The 24,213-nt window shown below is 47.1% G+C and overlaps 1 protein-coding gene across 5 annotated transcripts in view; it reads right to left on the reverse strand.

The window, feature by feature from the left end:
- The window catches only part of ERR (estrogen-related receptor), a 29,214-nt gene extending 5,060 nt beyond the window's left edge, over positions 1–24,154 (reverse strand). Inside the window, exons 1-4 of one of the 5 annotated variants that reach the window (XM_031990772.2) lie at positions 23,988–24,154; positions 1,333–1,479; positions 677–790; positions 453–582 (exon numbers count right to left, since the gene is read on the reverse strand). In XM_031990772.2, the coding sequence (XP_031846632.1) occupies positions 453–582; positions 677–790; positions 1,333–1,473 (385 nt within the window). In that variant the 5' untranslated portion in view covers positions 1,474–1,479; positions 23,988–24,154. Of the gene's footprint in view, positions 1–452; positions 583–676; positions 791–1,332; positions 1,480–20,045; positions 20,962–23,987 lie in introns of those variants that run through there. The other 4 variants (XM_031990770.2, XM_031990773.2, XM_031990771.2 and 1 more) reach the window with 4 other exon arrangements.
- Positions 24,155–24,213: the final 59 nt, after the last annotated feature.

Here is a 24,213-nt window from a genome sequence, read left to right on the forward strand (position 1 = left end):
CTACGAACAGCTACACGCGCATCGAATCTTCGGGCTGTCGAACAAGTACGTTCCGATTCTTAACGTTTCAGCAATGGCGGAGACCTTCCCCTTTCAGGAGACACTACCGAACAAACATGACAGTTGCGGTTAAACGCCGGTTATCGGTTCAAGCGTTAATTTTCAAGACTGAGCTACTCGGAACAAAGTTACGCAGCAATCACCGTTATTAAGTAATTCCGATTTTTAGTGTTCTCTATATACTTCTGTATACTACCAGGTACGTCTGAAGGGTAAAGAACAATTTGGAAACGAACTTATTCGATAGCCTAAGTCGGCAACGACACGAATAAAACGCAGCGGTGTTAACGGGCAAGCTGAGGGCGTCCAGCAATTATTATTAATCGAGAGTGGTGCTACCTGGAAAACGGTTCAAAAGAGAATATTTATAAGTGCGAGGAAACTCTTCTTACCTTGTATGGTTCTTTTAAAAAAGGCCTTGCACGCTTCGCAGGACGCGACTCCATAATGAAACCCACTCGCCACGTCCCCGCAGACCAGGCAAAGCCTTCTGGGTATCATGTCCTCCTCCTTGACGCCTTCCTAAAACGAGACACACGTTCCTGGTTTAACGAATCACGGAATTTTATTATTGCAGACACGACACACTCGAACATCGTCACAAAACTGAACGTACCTCGGGTGTTCCTAAGGGTTGTGTCGTGGACGAACAATGATGCATTTCCGGACTTCCTGGACTACCCCCGCCGCCGCCGTAATCGTTCGAAACCTCCATCTTGCTACAGATTACCTGAAACATCAAGTTACAATCATCCGAAACCTATCGTGACACAATCCTACTAGAAAATATTCGACCCCTGAACCACCAGGAGGAGCTTCCCCCGTACAATAAAATACAAACTCGCGATTAGACTAAGTTTATTTTTAACCTCTCGAAATCTTTAGTAGCAAGAATGACCATCTGCTGGATCCACCTCTCGCGAGATGACAAAGGAATTTGTAAATCTACAAAAACAGTTTCTTCACAATTTTTAAACGTTAAGATAAACAAAGCTATATTAGATTTAAGATATATTCTCCTTCGTTGTCTGTAGTCTGTCTGCGCACTCTAGTAGTTCGATTAAAAAAAGTTTTGTCGGAGAACCAGGTTATTCATTAGGATGACATAGCATCTTTCGCAAACTTATCTTTGCTTCGAGCGAAAGCCTTCGGAACAAACCTCTGTTTCAAGGCATTTTTAGATGGTACCTGAAGTCAGTAATCTCTAAGGTACTAAGAGGGTTTAGCTGGCAGTTTTCAAATCCGCGGATCGCAACGACCGCGCAAAAATACCTCTTGATGCTGAAGAGTGGTGGTCGGTGAACAGACTTGATAGTTCTGCGTGGGCGTGGTGGGATTCTCGATTTCTTGCTTGATGTTCGCCATCGTCCGGTTGTTCCCGACCATGGTTTCGGTACCGGTGCCGGACATCATGCAAACCTGCGACAGTGAACGAGCAATTTCAGCGTCGGATCGATCGCGTCTGTCGGCGCGGGGAACGGAAAGCGCGTTCGATCCCCGGCGTTCGTTCAAGAACGCGCCTGTCGGGACAGGAAACGCGCGTCTAGCCGGATCCGCGGGTCCTCGCGCGCGCCGTTCCAAAAACCGAGGACACGGCCCGCCTTGCAGTCGGCTGCACTTTTCTTTTTTCTTTCGCCGCTATTTTTAAGCGCGACCAACGCCGCAAACATTTTTAGAATTGACTTCAGAAAACACACGGCGAGCGGCCGTGCGCTGTCGATGTTCTCGGAAGATGGTGGACTCGCTCGCTCTCTCGCGCGGACCGAACAATTGCGAAAACACCTTTTACTTTCTCTATCGCCGCCCAATCCGTTTCTTCGTTCGCGGAATCGAGCGAGATCGAATCACGTTGCACTGTAAGGCCGCGTGCACACAGGCACACCATTCGGGAAGTCCACAGTGCCGCCTGTGGACAAAACCCTCGAATTCCACTGTTCGCATAACGAAAATTGAAGGTCGCCAATGCGTCACCAAGTAGCCCCTGCTGCACAAAATGATTCTCTTTTCGAAAGTTTCAATTTTGTGCAAAGCAATTCCGTGTCTGTATTTATATAATGTTGAGATAAAAACGCAAAGTATCCATTGTTGTTGAGAAAGATTCATACCCGATGAAAAGGATGAAAGAACTTTACGTCCCCGTTCTTCCAAAGTAATCGCTGCTGCGACGCTTTGTTGCGAACTGTTCGTGCGTGTTTGACCTAAAAATGAAACCCAAGGGATTGATCGGTCTACGATAGCCGTCGAACGATTAACTTTCGCGCTGAATGTGAGACATTTTGCTGACGTCAGAAATTTTTATCGTGGAATACGAAATGGCAAAGACAACTGAATCATTCGAATAAGAGAAGATCGGATAGTTTTCTTTTTTTGTAGTACTTAAAAGAGAGATTTTGGTTCATCCGCAAAAGGATAAGCCTGTGTGTGTTTGTGTGTGTGTGCTGTTAATTAAGTGCAGAAGGGGAACGATGATTCATCGCTAGACCGCGCGTTTCACACGTTCGCAGCGTGTTCGGGATTTTTTCGAATTCTTTAGGGAAATTGAATATCCAGATGAAAATGGATCCAGTCAACTCTAGCTGAGGATCAATTTGGAGCGAGTTAATTCAGCAGTTGCATTCAATCGTGTCCTGCGAGTCGCTTTTCTCTTTGCCTCTACAAAAATCCTCGTGCTTAACCGCGTCGCCGTGCCCAGGCTGCGATAAATTACATCACGCTCGCATTTATCGAAGCCTGGATCGCTTCGGACCATTACTATTCATGCCTGACCAAGTTCACGTAGGTGTTCGTAGCGAACAAATTATCCCGTCGACAGGTTAACGAAGTTCAACGATGTTTTTATCGGGTCGGAGTAAATTTCTGTGAACAGACCCATAAAAATCGGCATCTGCATAAACGGCCGGAGCCATTCACGAGATCCAGGAGCTCCGAAATCGCCGGGAAAATTCGAGTGCCGGCTGACGGGGTCTCTAGAACTGGTGGATCCGAATGGTACGGATGCGAATTGCTAGATTTCATGACACACGCTAGTTGGAAGAGCAGTTCAACGTCGACGTATAATCATCGGAAGCAACTGGCACACGTGATAAACTGAAAAGAGTCGTAGAGGCAAACGGACGGTAATCCAGGTTGCACGGGACCTAAGCGTTGATGCATGCAACACGCTCGTGTACGAGAGGCTTAAGAAACGATGGGAAATTCGATGGAAAACTAGCGGTTCCCACGCGACTACATCATCTCGAGGGTCGGTGAAAGTGCGGATGGTCGAACGCGCAGAAGACACTGTCCAGACGCAGTGTCCTCAGCCAATGCTGATGGTACTCGGGAATACCTCGTAGACGTTGGAATCGCAACGAGGGACAATCACTTGATGCTTCAGCTAGGTGTCCATCTGACACAGTAGTAAAACTACTATAAGTTGTTTCCCTCGAGTGGATACGTGTTGTCAAGCTCGCCGTCACTCTCAACGCGGTATCCACTCGAGAGAAACGCTTCGGACAGCAACTCGCGGTAGCTTCACTGGCAAATGGACACTTAGCTTAACAGCGCATCTTCTGTCCGCGTTTCTAGGGAGAACTGACAACCTCGCAGTATTAGGGGATCGACAGGCGAAGGATTGGTCCTCGCATCGAATTCCTGTATCCGGTAAACTCCACTTTTCCCCGAAACCCAAAGATCCGCAAAGATGGCGGCCTGCGATAACGGGCCGCCAGACACAAGGAGATAGGTCTTAAGACAACGGCCGCGGATTTATCCATTATCGTACATCACGGCAGCTCCCCAATTGTTACAAATCTTTGTTCCCCAGTCTGACTCTAGATCCTTTGAATACCCGGGGAGCAACTACAAAAGGACTCTCTTGAATCGACAGCAACGCGACTCTCCGTCAGTCTATACATTTAATTCCGTTGGACAGTTTCGTTTATCACATTTATTCATTGCTGTTGCTTGTGGAGACGTTCTCCCGAAGTTACCTAGACGACACGCCACTACCCCGTGCAACTTCTATCACGGGGTAGAGAAGGATCCTAGCGTCGGAGCGTCCTTAAGCGAACGGTAGGTAGGGCGATGGCGAACAAAGTAACGGTGAAAGGATTGCGTAAGCCTCGCTCCTCTTTCGTCTCCCCGCCTCTCTTCCCGCCGCGCGGTGTCGTATATTAAATGTACGCAGAAGAGGAGGGGGAGAGAGAGAGGCAAGAGGAAGAGGAGTAGAGGGCCGAGGAGGTGGAAGGCGTGGAGCGGAGGAGACGGCAAGGGAAAGAGGAAGAAGACCGCGGAGTATCTGGTTAGCCTTGAACCTGACTTTTCTGCGAGATGCAGTTGCGATCGTTTACGAGTAATACGAAAGAGCAGCCGGGACGGGGAGAGATTTATGCGCCGGAGGCCGGAGAGACGATCTTTCCTCTCGCTGCCGAGCGTGTTATCGTCGCGCCGGTGCCCAGGCGTTCACGGAACGATATCGGCGCGCCGCGTGTAATTTTAATTCCCCGTGAATAGCGAACGCGCAACCATTTGCCGCGGCGGATGCCGCGCGCTCGAAAGCCGAACTGACTAACTCCACGGATCATCTCGATTTTTACTCGAACACTTAACCCCTTTGCGCCCGAAGATTCTTTAAAGTATACAAAACCTGCGGGTTCTGCCAAATTATACATCGGACGCCCAAAAACTATGGAACAAGGGAACTATGGTAATGGTCTCTTGCTGTTCGAGTAGTTGAATCGTTCGTTTGCAACTTAGTATTACAAAGATGACAGTTCGATCTCGACGAAGTGTCGACATTCGTCCGTAAAGGGTTAACGTTGCATCGCGTATGCGATTCGATCGGATTCTTCTACCTTTTGTTCTCCGGAGCTGATCGCTTGGACGAACGAACTGGCATTTTTAAGTCTTCGAGTTATAATACGGAGACTCGCGGTGTACCAGATTTTTCTACTTGTTTTCCTGGGTTGATCGGCTCGAACCGATGAACAGAGCATTCGCGAGACTAACTTTCCTCCCGGGATCATCGGAAATTAGTTAGTACCGGGGCGGTTGAACGGCGTTTCACGCGTGTAATAAGATTGTTCCACCTTTTATTTTGCGAAGTTGATTACTCCGGCAAATGAATGGCTCGCAAAACGGCGAAAGAGGTTCGCTCCGAGGAGGCGAACCACGCGTTATCGATTTTATTAGACTTCGCGTTCAGTCCCGTCTCGTCTCGTCTCGTCCCATCTCCTCTGCTCTCCTCTGCCGACCCGCCTCTCGTCTCGTCCCGTTTCGTCTGGCCTCGTCGCGTTAACGCGCCTCCTCGTAGCGATGTGTGGTGGGTAAAAAAACGTTTACGCGCGGGCGCGATGCGTTTTTCCCGTGACCCGACCGCGAATAGCATTGCGGTTGCGACGAAAGGGATGCGTCCATTTTTGGAGACCGTTCGGAGGTCCTGCACGTTCGTACTTTCCGAAATACGGTGGCATCTCGATTCACAGTCAAGATGCCTTCCCAGAAGGCGAACTCTTAAGCGAGGCAACGTTAAATGATGTCATCTTGTAATTAACATAAGGTGAATAGGAATAAGGAAATATAGAATTATTCTGAGCGACGTCGCTCTTATACTTGCTTCCATAAATATGTTCCTTTTTATTAGGTATCGACGATACGTGTATAGTAACGATTCTATTAAGAAAAGTTCCCAACTTTTCCTACGACTAAGAACAACCGAATTCGAACTTCCATTTTAATCTACTTTCGTATTAATTTGACAGCGTTGCACGAGGCCGTGCTTGCCAACGCTTCGAGACGTTGAACTTTAATATGAAATTAACATGAATTTATGATGCACGATAAACGCTCGTTAATTCAGATCCTGTTCCAGATGGCGGCGAGTCTTGAATTTTAATTCCAGAGCTATCCTTGAGAAACTGGATCGTGCAAGCCCGGAGTCTTCTGCCGGCGAGGATCGATTTTACTTTCGCTTTCGGAACGCGTCTATTTCGCCTTGACGTCGCCGCGTATACGCGAACCGTCGATCACGGGGGAACCGTGTGCTCGATAGGGTGCCGCGCAGGAGAGCCTCCTTTGACCTACTGCGCATTCGAGCGCACGGGCCAGCGTGCGCAGAAAAATGGAGCAGAAACGCGAGTGGGACCGTCCACGGAGGCGGTGACTGTCGAAGGACGGCCAGCGGGAAGGAAGAGCGCGCGATCTAAACAGGAAACGAGAGAAAAGCAAAAAAGGCGATGATATCGAGAAGCACGTCTGGTCGGCCTCGAACTTGACTAGTCGCGGGAACTGCTTCACGCGCGCTGCTCCCACGTTCGGTTTAATGAAATCAAAAACCGACTCGCGACACGCGCGAGCGCGCCCGCCAAGATGGACACCGGCGATCCGACCGTGACCGAAACGATGATGCGATAACGCGAGATGGTCCTTATCGCGAGCGTTTTCACGGCCACTAAACGACTGTTACCGCCGAAACAGAGACATGTATACGGTTTCAAGCCACTCCTCTGGTTTAATCGCGGAGAATCTGTAGAGATGAAGTTTGCTACGCTAGTCAACCAGTTAGCTCCCTTAGCGCTCAAGCTACCGAGCACTTCAATTGTCTTTTCAATTATTCCTCGTGGAAACTATAAGCGTACGGATACTGGCACTTCAACTGACTCATATCGCAGTTCGAGTATCGTTGAATCTAAGAATTTTTCAAAATCTCTGTACATCAGGAATGATGTTCAGCCATCTTATAGAGCTAGCGTTAGCTCCCTAAGTATCGGGAATCTATCATTTCTCTTCCGTAGGGGTCAATCATTAAAATGACTGCATAGAGACCAGCTCGGCTACTAGAATATTAGAACCGCACTATGCCTCTCCAATTATTCCAACCGGCCAGGTAATCACTGCATAGAAACAAGCGACTACTCAAAGGGCACTCCAAGTTCCCAGCAACGCCAGAAGACAAGTAGGCCGAAAGCCTACCGAGAGGCCAGCTCTAGAACCCGCGTCGCCTCGGGATCGGTTCATTCAGCCAAGGTAGCAAGTCCACTCGACTCCGCCAGGAATTTTTCCCTCGGACTTAAACGGATTACCCTTACCCGTCGGCCGCGTATCGTTCGCCCGGCGAAAAAACGAAAAACGAAAGTAAAGAAACGGCGAAGAAAGGAGGATTGCGTAAGCGGGACGCCTCCATTCGCCGGCTCTCGTTTTTCCCGCCTCTCCCCCGCCACAAGCCCGTTTCGCCCCCTACCCCTCGCCCCGGCCGGCCGTTCGATTAAGCAGTTACCGAAACCCAGACGGAAGGAACGGCCGTGAAATGGAAAAAGAAGGAGGAACGTATCGCGTCTTGCTATCTGGCTAGCCTTGAACTTGACTTTTCTGCTAGCCGTACGGGGGACAGAGAGAGAAACGAGGGAGGGAATGAAATAGACGTCGAAAGGGTGTGTGTGTATAAGTGCACGAGAGAGAAAGAGAGAGAGAGAAGGAGGGAGAGAGAGAGAGAGAGAGAGAGAGGGAGAGAGAGAGAGAGAGAGAGAGAGAGAGAGAGAGAGAGAGAGAGAGAGAGAGAGAGAGGAGGAGCCGCGTTCGCGAAGGCCGCAGAACCGCGCGCCAACACAATTTTAGCCGACGAACTCCGACGGAAACAGCCGACCACGGCGACCTTGAGTCCCTCCACCCTGCCGCTCGACCGTCTTGCTCCGTTTCTCGTCCACCGTCTCCGTCGCGCAACGGTAACACCCATCCCCCTCCGACACCCGCGACAGACAACAGCTGTCCCACTCTCTCTTTTTCTCTCCACCGTCGTTCGTCCATCCCTCTTTGTCTCTTTCCGTCTCTCGTTCACCGTGCTATCCGTCTTCCTTCGTTTCAGCTTCCTCGTGTTCGGTTACTCCGAGCGTCGCGACGGTGCGGCTCGCCCAGCTTTTGACAGTCCCGCGAGGAACTGTAGCGTGAATCCTGAGGGAGCGAGTCCTGCCGGGGAACAGGACTCGCCTGGTTTCGTTCCACGACTGCTCGCCTCCGGTTTACGGTCTTCTTAATTTATCCCGTTAGCGGTTATCCGGGGTCCCCTATGCTTTCAGAGTTTTCGTCTTGGAATCAGGTAGGACGGGGTAGTTCGGGATAAAGGAAGCTAACTTTTGATTAGGCGGTTTCGGGACGCGAAGCACTGGAACCTCTGATCGTTTCGTTGGTCTAGTTCGTTGTTGTGTTCGAGTTTGATGGTAGCATTGGAACCGCCGTCGAATTGTGTGTCGGTAACTTTATTTACATTCGAGCATCGTTCCATTTCCTATGCATCCCTCATTAGCCTTTTTCTCGATCGTTCTCTTTCGCTCGTCGAGATCGAGCTGCTGTACGAGAAGTTCGAGGTGTATTCTGTGCAACAATCGGCAGGTTATTATCTATTAATGTTATCACGAATGCGGACAATCCTACTGGTTGGACGTCGTCAATCCTGGAATCGATGAATCCTTAAGGCCCGCATGCCTTGAAAGTTGCGCGAATCATTGGACTGTATTATTTAGCGGCGCGCGAGCGACCTCTGCGTGTGATTCGTCTGTGAAATCAAGGCCGACGGAGACACGCCGCGCCGCGCCGCGCTCTTTCGAATCGAGCGTTTTTTCGCGACGGTTCCGCGGTCCCGTCCTCCCCCGCGCGTACACCCGAAAGAAAGACCGCGCGCCCGCGATCGGCCGTCCGTTTTTAGAGGAGGCCGTGACCCAAATATCGATCGTACCCGTAATTTTAGTTCCGTCGCGATAACGCCGCTTAATTACGAATCGAGTGTGTCCTCTCGCGAGACGGTACCATTCATTATTTCACCTGTTAACGGCCGACGGGAAGTCGGGGCCGTCGGAGCTCGCCAGTCGCGGGGACTCGCTACTTTGATGGTGTAGGGTAGCAACGGGTAGCTTTAAGTCTTTTAAGGGTGTTATCCCTTTCCGCTCCAACTCGGAACCAACAAATCGTGCGGCGCTACACTTGCGCGTATGTACGAAATCGTTATCGATTTTCATTCGGGAACGGTTGACGCGTGTAATCTAACCAGAAGGCCGAATATTGCGGTTTAGTCAAACAACCAGTGTATCGTAGTAAACAAACTTTACTGATCGTACATGTGAGCCTTTTGTTGTCAAAGAGTCACTCGTAGAACCTCGACATCTTTTCAGCGATACGAGCTCGGGACACTTTACTGGATTCTAACTGGGCTTACGGTGGAGTACAGCTGACTTGGTCATCGTAGGAAACTCGCGACGGTGCAGAAATCATTTACCCCCGTGTACTCGAGGAACAACTAACAGTCGGTGATTCGACGTGGCGAACTTAGAAGGTTCAACATTCGATATTAACCCTTAGCACTCCAGGTTGTTTTGTAATCTATCGGTAACTGCCTAATTTTCATAGTATTCCTAGCGAAAATCAGAAATGCTGTAACATTTCTTCGATCTTTTAGTTTCCTTCTTAGTACAAAATTCGGATGTGTGGAAAATCGAATAATTTTAGGGTAGTTTCTTTAAGATTCATTAAAATATTTAATATTATAACTGGTGCAATATTGGAACCTACAGAGTTCAAAGGGTTGAATTCTGAAGAATGCAACGGCACGTGAAATATTTGAATAAAATATGATCTCGTTGTGTTAGTCGTGCGAAAATATCGATGTTCCATTAGAAGACTGAATATGCAACAGAACTTTCAGAAGCAAAGGGTTGGCACCCCTAGTTGACGAGCGTACGTCGCAGTCTACGTGGACTGTTCAATGGCGACGCCATTTTTTCCTTTCGACCGTTCCAGTCACGCAATTTTCATTGCCGAGGCTTTCGAGTGGGCGCTGCGTCCCTTCCGAAGAAACATCCCAACGTTTCGTAACGCGCCGCTATCGTTTATCGTGTTGTCATTTGACCCCTGATCAAGCTTGCAACGCTCATGGAACGTCGGGATATTTCTCCCAAAAAGACTCGGTTTCTACCCGCCATTGTGAAAACCGTATCACGCTCGACCGTGGAAGACGCGAAAACCTAACGCTCAGGCACCCGGCAGTTCGCCAAATGCCGAACGTTCTATGGAGCCCTTTAGTGAAAATTCATTCCGCTCTGACACGCGGAAAACATCAATTTTATTCCAACGTCTACTTACTTTAACGCTAAAACTACCGACTAAATTCGCTTTTTCAAATGTTCCTATAGCAACTCTAAGGATGCAGCTATTGATACTTCAATTGACTTACGATTCAGTTTGAATATTACTAAATCATAACTGTATCGCGCAAAGGTATCATACGAATGACGAAAGTGCTCTATCAAGCTACAATTCGGAATGTCAAACCAAGAATATCCCGGATCTCAAAGGGTCGAAGTGTTAACAGTCACTCGGACTACTTTCTCGGGGAAGGCGGAAACGCGTGCTTCGATCTTCCACGAGCAGCGCGTCTTACATTTCCTTCGCGCTCGTTGCCCAACGATATTCAAATCTCGAAGGTTGCGGCTGTTCGGAGCAGAACGTTTCTTTCCGTCAACGTTCTTTTTTTCCGTCGTCGAACCGGAACCGACGCTGTCGGGCCAATAAGGAAATTTCTCCCCTTTCGAATCGTTACGCGGAGTACCGAGCGGCGGAAAGAAGCGTCTCGCGCGCGGGATCCTCTTACGCTGAACGTCCATGTTTCGCTCACCGGCGTTTTACTTTCATTTGTATTCTATTCCGTTCTCCTCCTTTATCTTCATGCATTTTTCTCGTATAATACCTTCCTCCCTTCCTTCTTTTATCTTGTCTTCTTTTTTATGCGCTCGTTGTATCTTTATTACAGGTTACGTGACGCTTGTGTGCCGGTTCCCTCGTTGCCTCGCCAGGCAAGTATAAAAAATGTTACTCCTCTTGGCTTTTCAAAAACGAGAATAATACATGACAAATCCATTAGACAATGGCGCAATTTTTCCGAAACAACTATTGCATCGCGAATGCCATTGATATCTAAGAAGAATATGTGTTTACGAAAGTAAACACGTATCAGAAGAATATACAAACAGATAATCTAAATGAGAATTTTGACAATCTAAATGAGATCTGACCATCTCACTCTCAGAGCCACTTCACCCGGAATCGCCTTATATAACGATAATAGAAAGCAAGATGCTTCCCCCCACTGTCGATCTACGCCAATAACAACTTCAATGTGCTACCAATGTTATCTCGAAACTTCGAAAATACATCCACCGAGAGCACGATTCCTTCGAGCGTCGCTAAATCAATTTCGCCGGCAACTTCTCGCAGACGCAGCCAGTATCTCCCCAATAACCGCAAAAAGAAGGAATCCAGAAACGGGCCACTTCAACGTGTTCGTTGGTTCCGACACAAAAAAAATAAAAAAAAAACGAAAGCAGACTCGGAGAATATTTATCGACCGGTGACCAGGCATTCCTCGCTCGCAGAGTTAAATAAATGATCGCTATTGTTATTATGCCGGCAAATGGAGAACCGGGGAACGGAAATGCAATTCTGACGTGGCGGAAGTTCACGGCCACCCTCGGTTCCCGTCCGTCTGTACGTCCGAGTCGAAGCCGGCGTCGCGCGACATCGAAAATCTCAAGGTGCGCGCCGCGCGCGAGACTCGTCCAACCTCTTTTTAAAACAGGTCGATTATGTAAGCAAGAAAAAAAGCCTGGCCGGTAGTGGCGAGATAAAGAAAAAGAAACGGTCGGTCGGCTCGTCTCGTCTCGTCTCGTCTCGTCTCGTCTCATCTCGTCTCGTCTCGTCTCGTCTCGTCTCGTCTCGCCTCGTCTCGTCTCGTCTCGGTTCGCCTTATTTCAACCGGCGCGGCGGCTCTCTCTCCTCGGATCGCGAGAGTCCTCGTTGGAAATTAGACTCGTCTCTCTCTCGCCCGATGAAAAAGCCGGCATCGATCCGAGCCTCGCGTAAACCGGGGAACCGCTCGTCCCGGCCGCGACGTAACCGACGCGTATACGTGCCGGGGAGTTGAGCAATATGTAATCCGATTTACATCCGACACTTCAATTTTCGGCGCCAGTTGCGGGTTGTTTCTAGGGGCCAAACAAGGGATTGACGCGTATTAACCCTTTGCCGACGAATGTCGACATTTCGGCGAGAGGAAGGAATATTTGGAACAGTGCGTAGCGGGCGAATGATCGAATTGCTGAAACGGCAAGAGATCAGTACGTAGTTTCCTTTACCTATTATTTAAACAATCGATATATAATTTAGCTTCATCTGCCGAGGATTTTGTATGTTTCAAGGGTTCTTCGCTCCGAAACTTGACGTTGTTTCGTTCGATTAAGGTTTGGTATGGCGTTTCAATTATTCGTTTAGAATGGAAAACTTGGGAAGCGAAATGGTCTATAAATGATCATAGGAGAAACTGTTAGAATTAGGAGACACTGGATTAAAATTGTCGAGTTCGAATACGGCGTAGAATGCAAAGGGTTAACCCTGAAACGCCGAAGGATCGATGAATAAGGGAATATACGAGTAGGGCAACGGAGGGTTGGAGAGATATAGGGTGAAACAGTTTGGGGACTCGATTTGCAAAGTAAAACAGTGTGAAGTTTGACATTTGAAATTCGATCGAGCCTTGTATGTTCTAGGAAGAGAGTAATTTTAAAAGATAGCTCGAACTTATAGTAGCAACGCTGTGCTAATAATTATACTGTTCCAAAAATTCTACTCGGAGATAATTGGCTTTGACGGTTTCCTCGAATGCTTCCCGTTGAATAGAGATCTGTCTGATCGTGGCTGTCCGTATCCACTTCTCGCCGATACCAACCTATGCGCGGCGAGGGAAGCTCGAAGACGATTACCGCGAGAAGAAAGCGTCATACGAAAAAATACCGTATGTTTTCGACTTGTTTTTCGCGCAGAATCACCCCTTGCGCGGTCGAACCGCGTCGATCGTTGTGCACTCTGCGTCCGGAGAAATTAGATAAGCGTTTATATATACATATATAGCATCGAAGAGCAACGCGTTAATCGTCGAATCGAGGCTGAATTTCAGGCCGACCGATACTTTCGCTGATTCCGCCGGCGAGTTACGCAACCCCGTCCCGATAACGAGCGAGCGAGAACACGAAATCGAAGACCGCCATCGAGAACCGAACACCTACATCGTGTTTTCTCGCGCGTTACGCCGTCTGTTTACTTCCTTCGGATTGATTCGCGATAAAGAAAAAAAAGGAGAGCAACGTCGAGGCGAACGGTAAGAAAATCTCGGGCATTTCTCTGTAAAAATCAAAGAACTCCCGACAGAAATGCAATAGAACCACGAAACTCTCTTAAATTCTAGCCGAAACATAGAATAAGAAGAAAATATATGAAAAATATACAGAACGAATGTCGACCTTGAACATTATTAAAATCAAACAAATTCTCGATAAAATGTAGCTAGAGCTAAGAGACTGTTTCCAGTAAAGCTGAGATGTCCTAGAATAAGGAAAAAGTGCGCGAAACCCCTAAAAAACGAGTGTTTGGGCGAATCGATCGAATCCGATTTTTCCTCGAAAAATTTCGTCCTCCCCGTGGTAACGTGTCAAATGAATATTTTTCCTGGAACGTTAAACATCGTTTACAGCAGATTTCGAAATGCCGGATTTTCCCAGTGCACGCGTTTCGCCGCTCGCAACAAGTCGATCGACGCCGATCGCTGTGGTCGCCGGTGACCCTGAAGTATTACAATCGTCGTAAAGTTGAAATATTACACGGGCACGCGTGGGCGGTTACAAAATTAGAAGTTCAGGGAACGGGATCGATTCCTCGAGGATGAAGACCCTGGGTCGCGGTCAAGGCCAGATAGCTTCGGTAACGACCGCTACACGCTCCGTTCCGTTTTCACCGCGAGTTTATCCAATAAAAAGAAAATAAAGGAGTAGACGAGAGGCCGCCGCAATCGCGAGTCAGCATAATAACGGCCCGACTATCGGCGAGCTAATTTAGACGGCCAATTGACGCTTCCTTCTTTTCGCGTCTTATCTGCCGCTCCTTGCGGAAAATATAGAATGTTCCCTCTGGAAACCGTGTTAAAGATAACTCCGAGCGGAGTCGAGGAGACGCGAATATGTGTCGCGAAATTTCAGGGTAATAATCATCCCTAATGCTCGCCACCGCAAACACGACCACTGAAAGCGGTAATAATTATCGAGGTTTCCGCGAAATCAAAGGACAAGTTCGAGATAACGTCGCAAAGTGATTGGGACATTCGAGAAGACACGTCCACGTGGACACGACGATCGAACGAGTGCCGAGTTGCAGTGGCCAAAATGGGCACACCGTTAGCCCGCGATGCGGTTCATCCTAATTCGTAACTAGACCGCTTTCATACGTTTCTGTCCGGTACAAACGTGGAAAATGTAACTAACAAACACCTTCGGTGAACTCTAGAACCTTTGATTTTCCTGTAGGAAGCCTAACAGTGCATCTATTGAGATTTCAATTGACTTAGGATTAAGTTCGCGCACTAATTGATTTCAGAAACATCTACCATCCGTTCGATAACTGTAACAGAAGAATTCAGAAATACACTTCGATCGATCCTAGTCCTCAAGTTGGCTCACTGCGTAAAATACGGTAACACAGATAACAAGCAGGAAAAAATTCACAGAAGTGACCTAGCGCACTACTTAACGTGTTCGTTATAAGTATCGCAAGAATAACAATGATAAAAGTAATAACATGATTGTTGCCGCCGTATACGAGGCATTGGACCCGGTAAATAAAAGTGCCACGCCGCTTATATGACAGCATTTTTCTACGCCCCACGATTTTCATAGACTCCGAAGAATTCCGGCAGAATTTATCAAAGCCGAGCCGAATCCGAGAAGGTCGTAAACAGTGAAGCGTATCGAACGGACGCGCGATTCGGCGCTGGATTAAAACACGCCGAGGAATAAGAGAAATCGCACGTAAGAGATTATTGCTTGTTTCGTGCATTGTCCAAGGTTAGGGCTGGCCCGGGTCTCCGATGACGTCACCGACGTGTCTCGCAGCCTCAAACTTCGTCCCCCACTTACGGGCAAACTTCCGAAAGCCAGCGATTACCCGCCGCGCGTTCCCGCGAAACCAGACAGCACACCGGCGCGGCTCGGCCAATCGTCGAGCGATCGTGTCAGGTTTATCGACGACCACCCTGCCGTTAGATAAGAAACTGATCGACGCTTCGCGCGGACAATTAGTCCGCTGTTTAAAACTGCCGGATCGCCCGCCGCGATCTCCAATTTCTTCGCTGTTCGCACTCCCGTGTCGAATGTGACTCGACGTCAGATTCAAGTGTGCTCCCTGCCGAGACATTTTCGAATTCTATTATATTACTGTACTATTTTCAATGGTGTAGGATATAGGATAGAATAAGCAATATTCTGGAAAACGATCGAAATTCTCGTGGCAGCCTTTGCACGCTAAAGCTTCTCGTTAGAAATCGCGTTATCTAATGAGATTTACGCGACGTTTATTGAAACTAAGAAACATGCATGAATTAACCTTTTGCGAACGATTGTGGTCAATTCGAAGAGATAAAATGTTCACGTTTCGAAGACTAAGTTGCAAAGAAATGTTTCAATGGCAAACAGCAAAAGATCAACGCGTAGTTTCTGCGTTTCCTATTATATAAGCAATTGATATATAATTTAGCTTCGTCTGCCGAAGTGCGTTTCAAAGAATCTTCGTCCGCTATGGGTTAAGGAACAAAGCCATTTCATTTCAATGTTTCGCATACCGATGTACCATACGGTTATCGTGTATAAAACTTGATAATTCTTCCGATAGTCGGCCCTCGAGTGCAGCGGGTTAATCGTACACGAGCTCGGCATTAAAACCAGCCATTATGCCCGAAAATTCAGAACGGACCAGCAAAACGATGCCAGTGTTCCCGGCGATAAAAATAGCTCGAAAGTGAAGCCACGTTCGTGGCGAAAATAAATCCATCTCCGCCATCGCGAATGGGAATCCATAAAGGCAGCGAGAGCCTTCGGCCGTTGGTTGAACGGAGCTCGGGCCTTCGGACTCGGAGCGATTTGAAAGCTTCTCTCTAACTCAAGGTAAGTCAAAAGGGTCCGAAAATATCGGCTGACGCATCCGCGCGACGAATATCTCGCTTTTTTTCCTCTTTGTTCATCAGCTTTCTCGACGGCCGGCCTCTCCTCGCCGCGAGAACTCTCCCCCGTCCGGAATCCGGCATTTTATTTCCGTTGCGGTGTCAAAGCTATCGGTAGCTACCCGTTCGTCCGACTAGCTCCGTTTCCACGTTTCGGGTCCCACGAAATTCCGCGCGGCCACCCGTCCCGAAGGCGAAACCGTCGGATCGACCGTTACGCAGGGTCGAGGCGAATTGGATCGCCCTCTCTTTGACGACGCGGGGATAAAGGTATCGGAGCTTCGTAATAAAAAGGGAACGAGAATTTTGAGATCTTCCTCTCGCGGATGAGGGACAAGTGGGACACGTAATATGCGATACGACCAATGCGGATTGGATTCTTGTTTCGATTCACCCCGTGATCCGATTCGAGTCGGACTAGCTTACGCGGTGATCCGATGATCGTAGCTGAACAGGGAATGAACGGGTTCCCGGTGCAAACGTCTATCGAAGCCGCAACGATCGAGAGTCAGGTACGAAATGGACACTTGCAAATACACGGGGAACAGGGAAATCGTGGCACCGTGACTCGAGAACGTCGAGAACTCGCCAGGTTTGGTCATTCCTTCCGTTTCCATGAGGAAACCTCTACAGCTCGAAGATCTTATGGCTTCCCTTGCGATTCGACTGTATGTAAACATTCGGAGCACAGGAATTGTTAACCGTCATCGTTTCAGAACTCCTTCAAGGTCGCCGGTATTTTTATCCGCAAGGCAACGGATAGTACAAAAAAGACATGCTTCCCAGCAAAAAGGTACCGGTGTCAGTGACCACTTGGACCGATTGTTTTTAGATTCGAGTGTACGAACGGCTGAACTCGAGGGTGTCTGTTCGTTACCTTCCTACTCTACTTATCGCGATGAAAAACTGTACGTACGCATTGGAGGAACACTACGAACCCTTTGGACTCGACAATATTTTCGATTAGAAATATCCATCGTTTCCTGACGAGATGTCCGACGCTATTTGCAACTAACATAGAAACAAATCTTGCATAAACTCAAGGACAGATGTTAATATCTCATTCAGAACTTGACGCTGAACTTTTAATGTTATAATTATAGTGTGTTGGATCCAACGACCAAGTGTCACTTCTCGAGGGGTTAACTATTCGAACAACAATCGACTAACGGATCAATACGTAATTCTCTGTTTCTAGTATTTAGGAATTCAATGGACAATTCAGCTTCCTTTGCTGGAAGCCATCCTCCTTTCTGCTGCACCATAATTTCGAGGGCGCTAAGTAGGATGCTACTGACATTCACATCAGACCGATCTAAAGAGCGTTGATAATGGCGATTTTCGTCGCACGGAACACTTGAGATTCCGTCGTTCCTCCGCGTCTTACGCACGTGGAATTGTGTAAGAGCGGTCGTCACGTGGGTGTAGGTGCGTGCCGAGGCACTTTAACGCGTCCAACCGGCCAGACACCATGCGCGCAAGCGGCGGCACATGTCGTTACATGATTCTGATCGACTCGTGCGAGAACAGCTAATGAATGGCCGCTGTCGTGACACCTCGAAAATGTTTCTCGCCTTTTAGGAAGCATATTCCGGCACATGATCCCCTGGATTTACATAATTCGCGAGAAATACCGCTTTTTCGGGTCGGCATGAGACTTTCGACTGTACAAGTTGCTTCGGAAGCACCGAACATTTTTTTCCAAAATAAATCTAATTAACCTGATTGATTGCAACTTTCAATTACACCGTGTGCATTCGTATAATTTTATTCGCGGAAATGATACATTATGTAGCATTGATTCATTTACATATAAATCTAACAGATGCAACTAAAAACATCGCTGACTCGTTTTTGTTCTAACATGGAAGATCACGAGAGAAACCCGACTTCTCCGTCGCGTTATGCAGAAACGCGTTCCAGAGACTTTCATAATAAACGATACAGCAATTAAAAGACCTTCGGAGACATTTTAATCGGGACAGCTAAATCGTTATTATCCGCGTTATCGTTCACGTGCGCAAAAATCAATTGTCGCGGTAGCAATCAAAATTATTATAAACGCGGCGCAGATAATCGCCTTGGTTGCTGATACGTATCCGTTAAACGGAAACTCAATGAACGCGAAACGCACTGCTGCCCCTAAACGCTCCGAACTGCGCGCGGATCGAACGCATATCGTGTAACCGGTGCCCGAACGCGGTAATAAACGACCCAGGGTATGTTCGAGAAATTCCGAGCGGCTAAACGCGGGGAAACGGTGTGCGAAGAAAAAAAAAGTATTCCTAAAAGTTTCTCGACTCGACGTCCGTTTAGGTAACCGATAGTCATCAAAACAAACAAGTTTTTCTTCTTGGCACCGGTGTGTAAGTACCGTGGCTCGCTAAATATTTCAGCCTGAACCGAGTACACATGACTGATAATAACGCGCTCGTGTCCGTTACATTCGATAGATCGATCCTTCCCGCTCGTGGCTATCGACGACTTTCACCGTCAAATAGAAATTGAAAACCCAGTTTCGAATTGTAAAGATACAATACGGTGAATCAGACCCCTTTCTAATGCATGAATAATACACTCGATCGTTGATCGGACGTATCTAATCTATCTCAGATCCGCGCTTCATTTCATTCTGTTAATTAATTAGCACTATTTCTATCGAAGGTGTCGAAAGGCACCTTTTGAAATTTCAACACGTTCCACGGAGATTTCGGTTATATTCTACTTATGAGTCGTATTCAGGTTTTTAATAAAATATTAAGTGGTATTCAAGTTGTTGGTAATTTTTATATGTTTTGACATTATTCCTTTATGTGGACGTGTTAGCTTAAAATTATTTTCTGAATTGTCCTTTCGACTTTCTCGATAACGATTATAAAATTAACTATAGGAAACGTCTAAAATTCAATTGAGGAAAACCGATTGGACCGAGGAAATGATGTTAAGATTTCAAGAGGTGACCTTTGACACCTTCGGTAGGGATAGCGTCAAAGAAATTCCTTGAACACGAGACACGGATACGAGAATCGTGACCTGATAACGTTTTCACGTTCACTGTCACGGTAGAAAGTCCGTCTCACTTTTGAGTCGCGCCGCGTGGTTATTCGTGCACCTGAAGCTCGCCGGTTAATAGGTTCGGAACGGACGGATTTGGAAAAGCGATCGGCGAGTCGGAGGATAGGTTACCTAACAGACACGTCGTAACGTAATAACCGAGTTGTCGCTAAAGCCGACTGACGGTACGCGAGCAAAGATAATACGTATTCCGATGCGATCGAAAAACAAACGAGCTCGACCGTGTCGTGCAGGTGCATGCGAAATGATGTGTACGTGCGAAACCGTCGGGGTACGTACACACCGGATTCGTCAGGTGAAAGAATTTCACGGCACGGCCGAAAACGAGACGCTTCCAGCCATTTCGATCGAGCAATCGGATTTCTTTAACTCCTTCGACGAGAACTTTCGTGTTCCTTCGTCGTTTCTCAACATTTTCCTCGATACGATAACATTCGTTCGGTGACGCGTAAAAGTCATAGATCGAACGATATCTAGGTTAACGAATTAGTTCCGTATCCCGGACTGCGTATTTATGTTTCGTCGCGTTCTCGCATTTCTTAATTTCCATGTAACATTTTGTGCGCGACCTTGAACGAATAATCTTAAAAACAATCTAAAGACGTTTCGAATCGAAAGTCGCGCTGGCCCACGAAATGGGTATCGTTCTTCCGACGGTGGCGAAATAAATTGAATATTTTATTCGTTCGATTTTTCTGTCGACACACCGTGGAAAACGGTAACGATTCTCGAGGAAATTCGATCGACGAGAATTGCGGTACGGTAGCGGACTAGGAACGCGCGCGCAGCACGTAAACAAAGCCACGAGATCGAACGGGAAGAGAGAGGTTATGTGACGACGAACACTTACCACATCGTACATCCAGGAATCCATGGCATCTGTCGTTCGATTTCACAATGGCACGGAGACACACTGTCGTGTTTGTTACTCGCACTGTTCCACAATAAAAGGGGGAAACGATCCTCGAAATTCTGGTGTCTCTGGGCACGGGATGAGCGGACGCGGATAGGCACGCGCGCGCGCGCACACGTATGTACGTTACACACCACCTCCTGGCACACGACGTTCACGGTGCGACGAGCCGTACGCGACTGACGGCCGATACGCCGAGGATACGGTAATACGCGGGGCGAGCCACGATCTTAACACTGGCCGTCGCGAATCCGCAAAACGCGCCTTTATTCCGCTAATTACCTCATTGCAAGTACTGGAGAACCCTTAACGTCCGACAATGAACCTATTGAACGATCGGTATTTTTAACACGTCGAATGCCGCGCGATTTCGCATAGCAAAATACACGAGGTGCGACGACTGTATCAAATTATTTCACCGAATCGTTTTATTATCGTCGCGCGTTCATTCAAATATCACAGCGTCAGGCAGCACTATCGATAATAGAAAAATGCTTGCAAGCGATCATCGTTTAATTGACTGAATTATTCGATTTGGCCGGGGGTCATCGGTGACCCCCGTCGCTTTCAACGCGTTAAAGGAAACTTATCGTACGATCGTGTCTCGGATGTTAAACGACAATACAGTGAACGAACCGATTAGTTTCTAATATGTAGATAATAAATTTTGCCGTGGGTTGAGAATGAACCAGCTTTTTCCAACCGTTGAAATTGGAACCATTAACTACACGGTCAACATCGTGAGGATACATTTGCCGAAGCGGAGCTTCTTTATGACTAATTTTGTAAACAAGACATCAGAGGCTACACACTTCGAATCGTCTAGCGATGCTGGCGTTAATGCGTGGGGTAGAGTAAGTGGTTCTTGAGTAACTCCTCGCAAATGGTCTGCTAAGTGTTACCTAGCGACGCCTGGGTCTACCTCGACCCGTACCGGCCAGTCATTCAATTTTTCGATTTATTAGAGCTCGCCTGTATTGAATTTCAATGGGATGGGTAATCGGTGTCTATACGGATCCAGCAACGTCACCGATACAGAGAAACGCGAGCCACCGAGGACTAAAATAACCTTAACATTAGTTTCGCGTCTAGTGGGAATACAGCACGGCAAGAACGTGTTGCATCGCCGAAATGCCGGCGTCGGGTCTTGAAACGTTGCTTATCGACAATGAGATCACCGGTCACCCTAATCTAACCGCAACTGTTACCGGTTCCCGCGAGTAATTATAAAATATCGCCGCCTAGCATCGCGCTCGCGACTAATCGGGCATTAACACTCTCGAGAGTATTGAGTCACCTTGGAATCATTCAAGGTTCCATTTTTCTCTCTCCTTCAATTGCTCGTCGAATCGTGCGAGCAACGGACCGGTCACATGAACGGCATTATACGCGGTCCCCGGTAAAACCCGTACGGGAGCATGGCGCGACGGGACCGGGCGAACTCGCGAAGGGATTGAATTTTCAAAGGCAGGTGTGTAAATCGACCGAGCTCGAAAACTTTCCCTTTCCCCGTCCTCGGCGCGGCTGTCCGGCACTCGTATTCGCGTTGGTACGTTACTGGTGTTATGCGTGCTACGTGTATATCAGGATGGTAGGCTATGTGGGCGGGAGAGACGGGGGCGGTGGCTGTGATGGCAAAACGGAGGAGGTGGTGGTGGTGGCGGCGGCGGCACTGGAGGCGGCGGCTAGTCAGCCGACGGCGAGGGGGGTACGGTGGTATAGCTGGTGGCCTTGAACTTGACTGCCGCCGTTTTTGCACACAGCCGTCGCACGCCCAAAACAGCCCACCGGCGTAGACACCGAACTTTTCATCTGCCGACGCACCCGCCGCGCCGCTACCCCAACGCCGAGAGCCTAACCTCGCGCAGTTACAATCTGCTTCACCTTGACGGGGCCACCCCCGAAATTCACGGACCAATGGTCGATCTAGTTTCTCCTCGTCATCGAGAAGCAGAATACACCGACGTCGAGGCGAGTGTTACTTAATCGAAAATTATTATCAACTACAGCCACCGCGCTAAGGAAAACATCAAACACATCTATTTGCATAGTCTAATCGGATGTGTCTGCAGCTTCTGTACACATCGCACGCCAGAGGAAATACGGAAAATTTGAACGGGCAAGTGTTTAACCATTCGAAGAGCGCGAACAGATTGTGTTCGTTGCGATAGATTAGAATCTCGAATAAATTTCAACCTGAATGAAAAGCGATCCGTTCAATGAAAGCAGGTACGCTTGTAGCGACGAATCTTATACTTCGATTTCAGAAATATATTTCGAGTCGGGTGAAGTGTATCTTCGGCGAATTCACCGTGCGAACCTGTGCAACAACACCACAGTCGCATCTATTGTCTGACGAATGTTTTCGAATGGATTATCCGTTGCGAGAGTCATTACGCAACCTTGTGTTGGGTATTTTCGACATTTCCTGGTACATTGGATGCGGTAAACGGGTTGGGCGGTTGAGAACATATTTGCATATGATATCAAACCACTCTATTCCGTACAACGACTAAATATGGTGCAGAACTAACAGTTGCGATTCCTCGGAAAGCTGTCGAAATAAATCAGAGGTGAATAACTTAAGAAAGCTAAACAGCTGGTAAAAACACAACTAATGTTGATTGCGGATAGATTACAAATTAAACGGATCGATATGACACTACCGCTTTCTTTGTGTTCCTAATGTACCTGTTCTATACCTTGTGCTATGAACGCAAAGGTCTGTTATATTTCATTGAACAAGCTTTTATAAATTACCGGCTGAACGTACTTAAGCGAGTCACCCATTTGTAGATGGCATAAAATGTCTGGCTTTTAAAACTTCTATAAATAATTCGTTGGAAAACGTGTTACAGGATTTTTATTAGTCGATAAAAATAAGTAACGCGTCATGTTTTATTAGAAACAACTAGAAATGATCATTTTCCTTATCCTTTTAGTGGTCACGATGATCTTATATAATCATATACGGCGGGTTTAAATTAATTAATTATACTCAATTGAAAGTTACCCTCTAAATGCAGTGAGATCGTCGGTAAAAAAGAAATTGATAACTGCATCGGTCGGTATGATTGGAGGTAATCTAAATAATAATGAATTAGTTCAAATTTAATGTTAAATCAAATAGACATTAAAGCGACGAGTATAAAGAAATCAGTAGGGATAGTGAATTTCAAACTCCGTGTTGGTTTAATTGCATCGAAGGACACTGGCGTTAACTGAACGATATGCAACACAGTTAAAGAATTACAACAAGCGATAAATTCGAAGGTAGGAACCATTCTTTTGCAAAGTAATATTTCAACGTACGTCAGTAACGTAGAAACGTATATAATGGACTGCATGTTTCAAAGCCTATACAAATCTAATCTTCTAATATAAGTTTGATATATGTACACTGAAAACTGGAGTAGATGGTTGGAGCTTCTCGCACGATTTATCGCACCATTAAATCTGATACATCAATCAACAAACGATAGAATACACAATAAAGATAAAGCCTCGAATTCTCGTTTATCGTCGCACGTTCGATTTCATAACTTGTGTTTTTTTGGACGAAAAAAAATCAAGGCCATAACAACCGTGTTGTGAAACCCGCGCACCTAATTTCGAAATCAGGAAACAAAAGGAAACCACCAAGATCGAAACTTATACTTTACATATGGCGACGACGGTTAAGAAAAAATTCGTAAACGAAACACGAGGTACAAAACTGTAAGAAAAAGTGAAATATACACAGCGACATGTAAACGAATTCGTAACAAAAATGGCGGAACAAAATTTGGCAGATCGTCGGTGCTCGGCAGATCTACTTTCTCTGCGAAAATGCACCGTAAAACGAGGTAATAAATGTAAAGAACGGATTCAAAAACTTACTTCGTAACCTGTAATTGTTCACGTATCTCCATCGACGTTTAGATATTTTTGAACACAAGAAAAATATTGTAGCAATGGCCGACTCCACAACTCACTAGAAGCAGAAAACTCGATGGTTCCGATTGTGGTGCGTGTGGCGCCATCAGACGTTTACAAAATAAGACAAAAATCATATTCTCGCACATATGCAGTGCTAACCTCTAACGGAAAAATAACGTAAACCTGT

This window comes from Nomia melanderi, chromosome 8, assembly GCF_051020985.1.
Source record: "Nomia melanderi isolate GNS246 chromosome 8, iyNomMela1, whole genome shotgun sequence".
NCBI lineage: Eukaryota > Metazoa > Arthropoda > Insecta > Hymenoptera > Halictidae > Nomia > Nomia melanderi.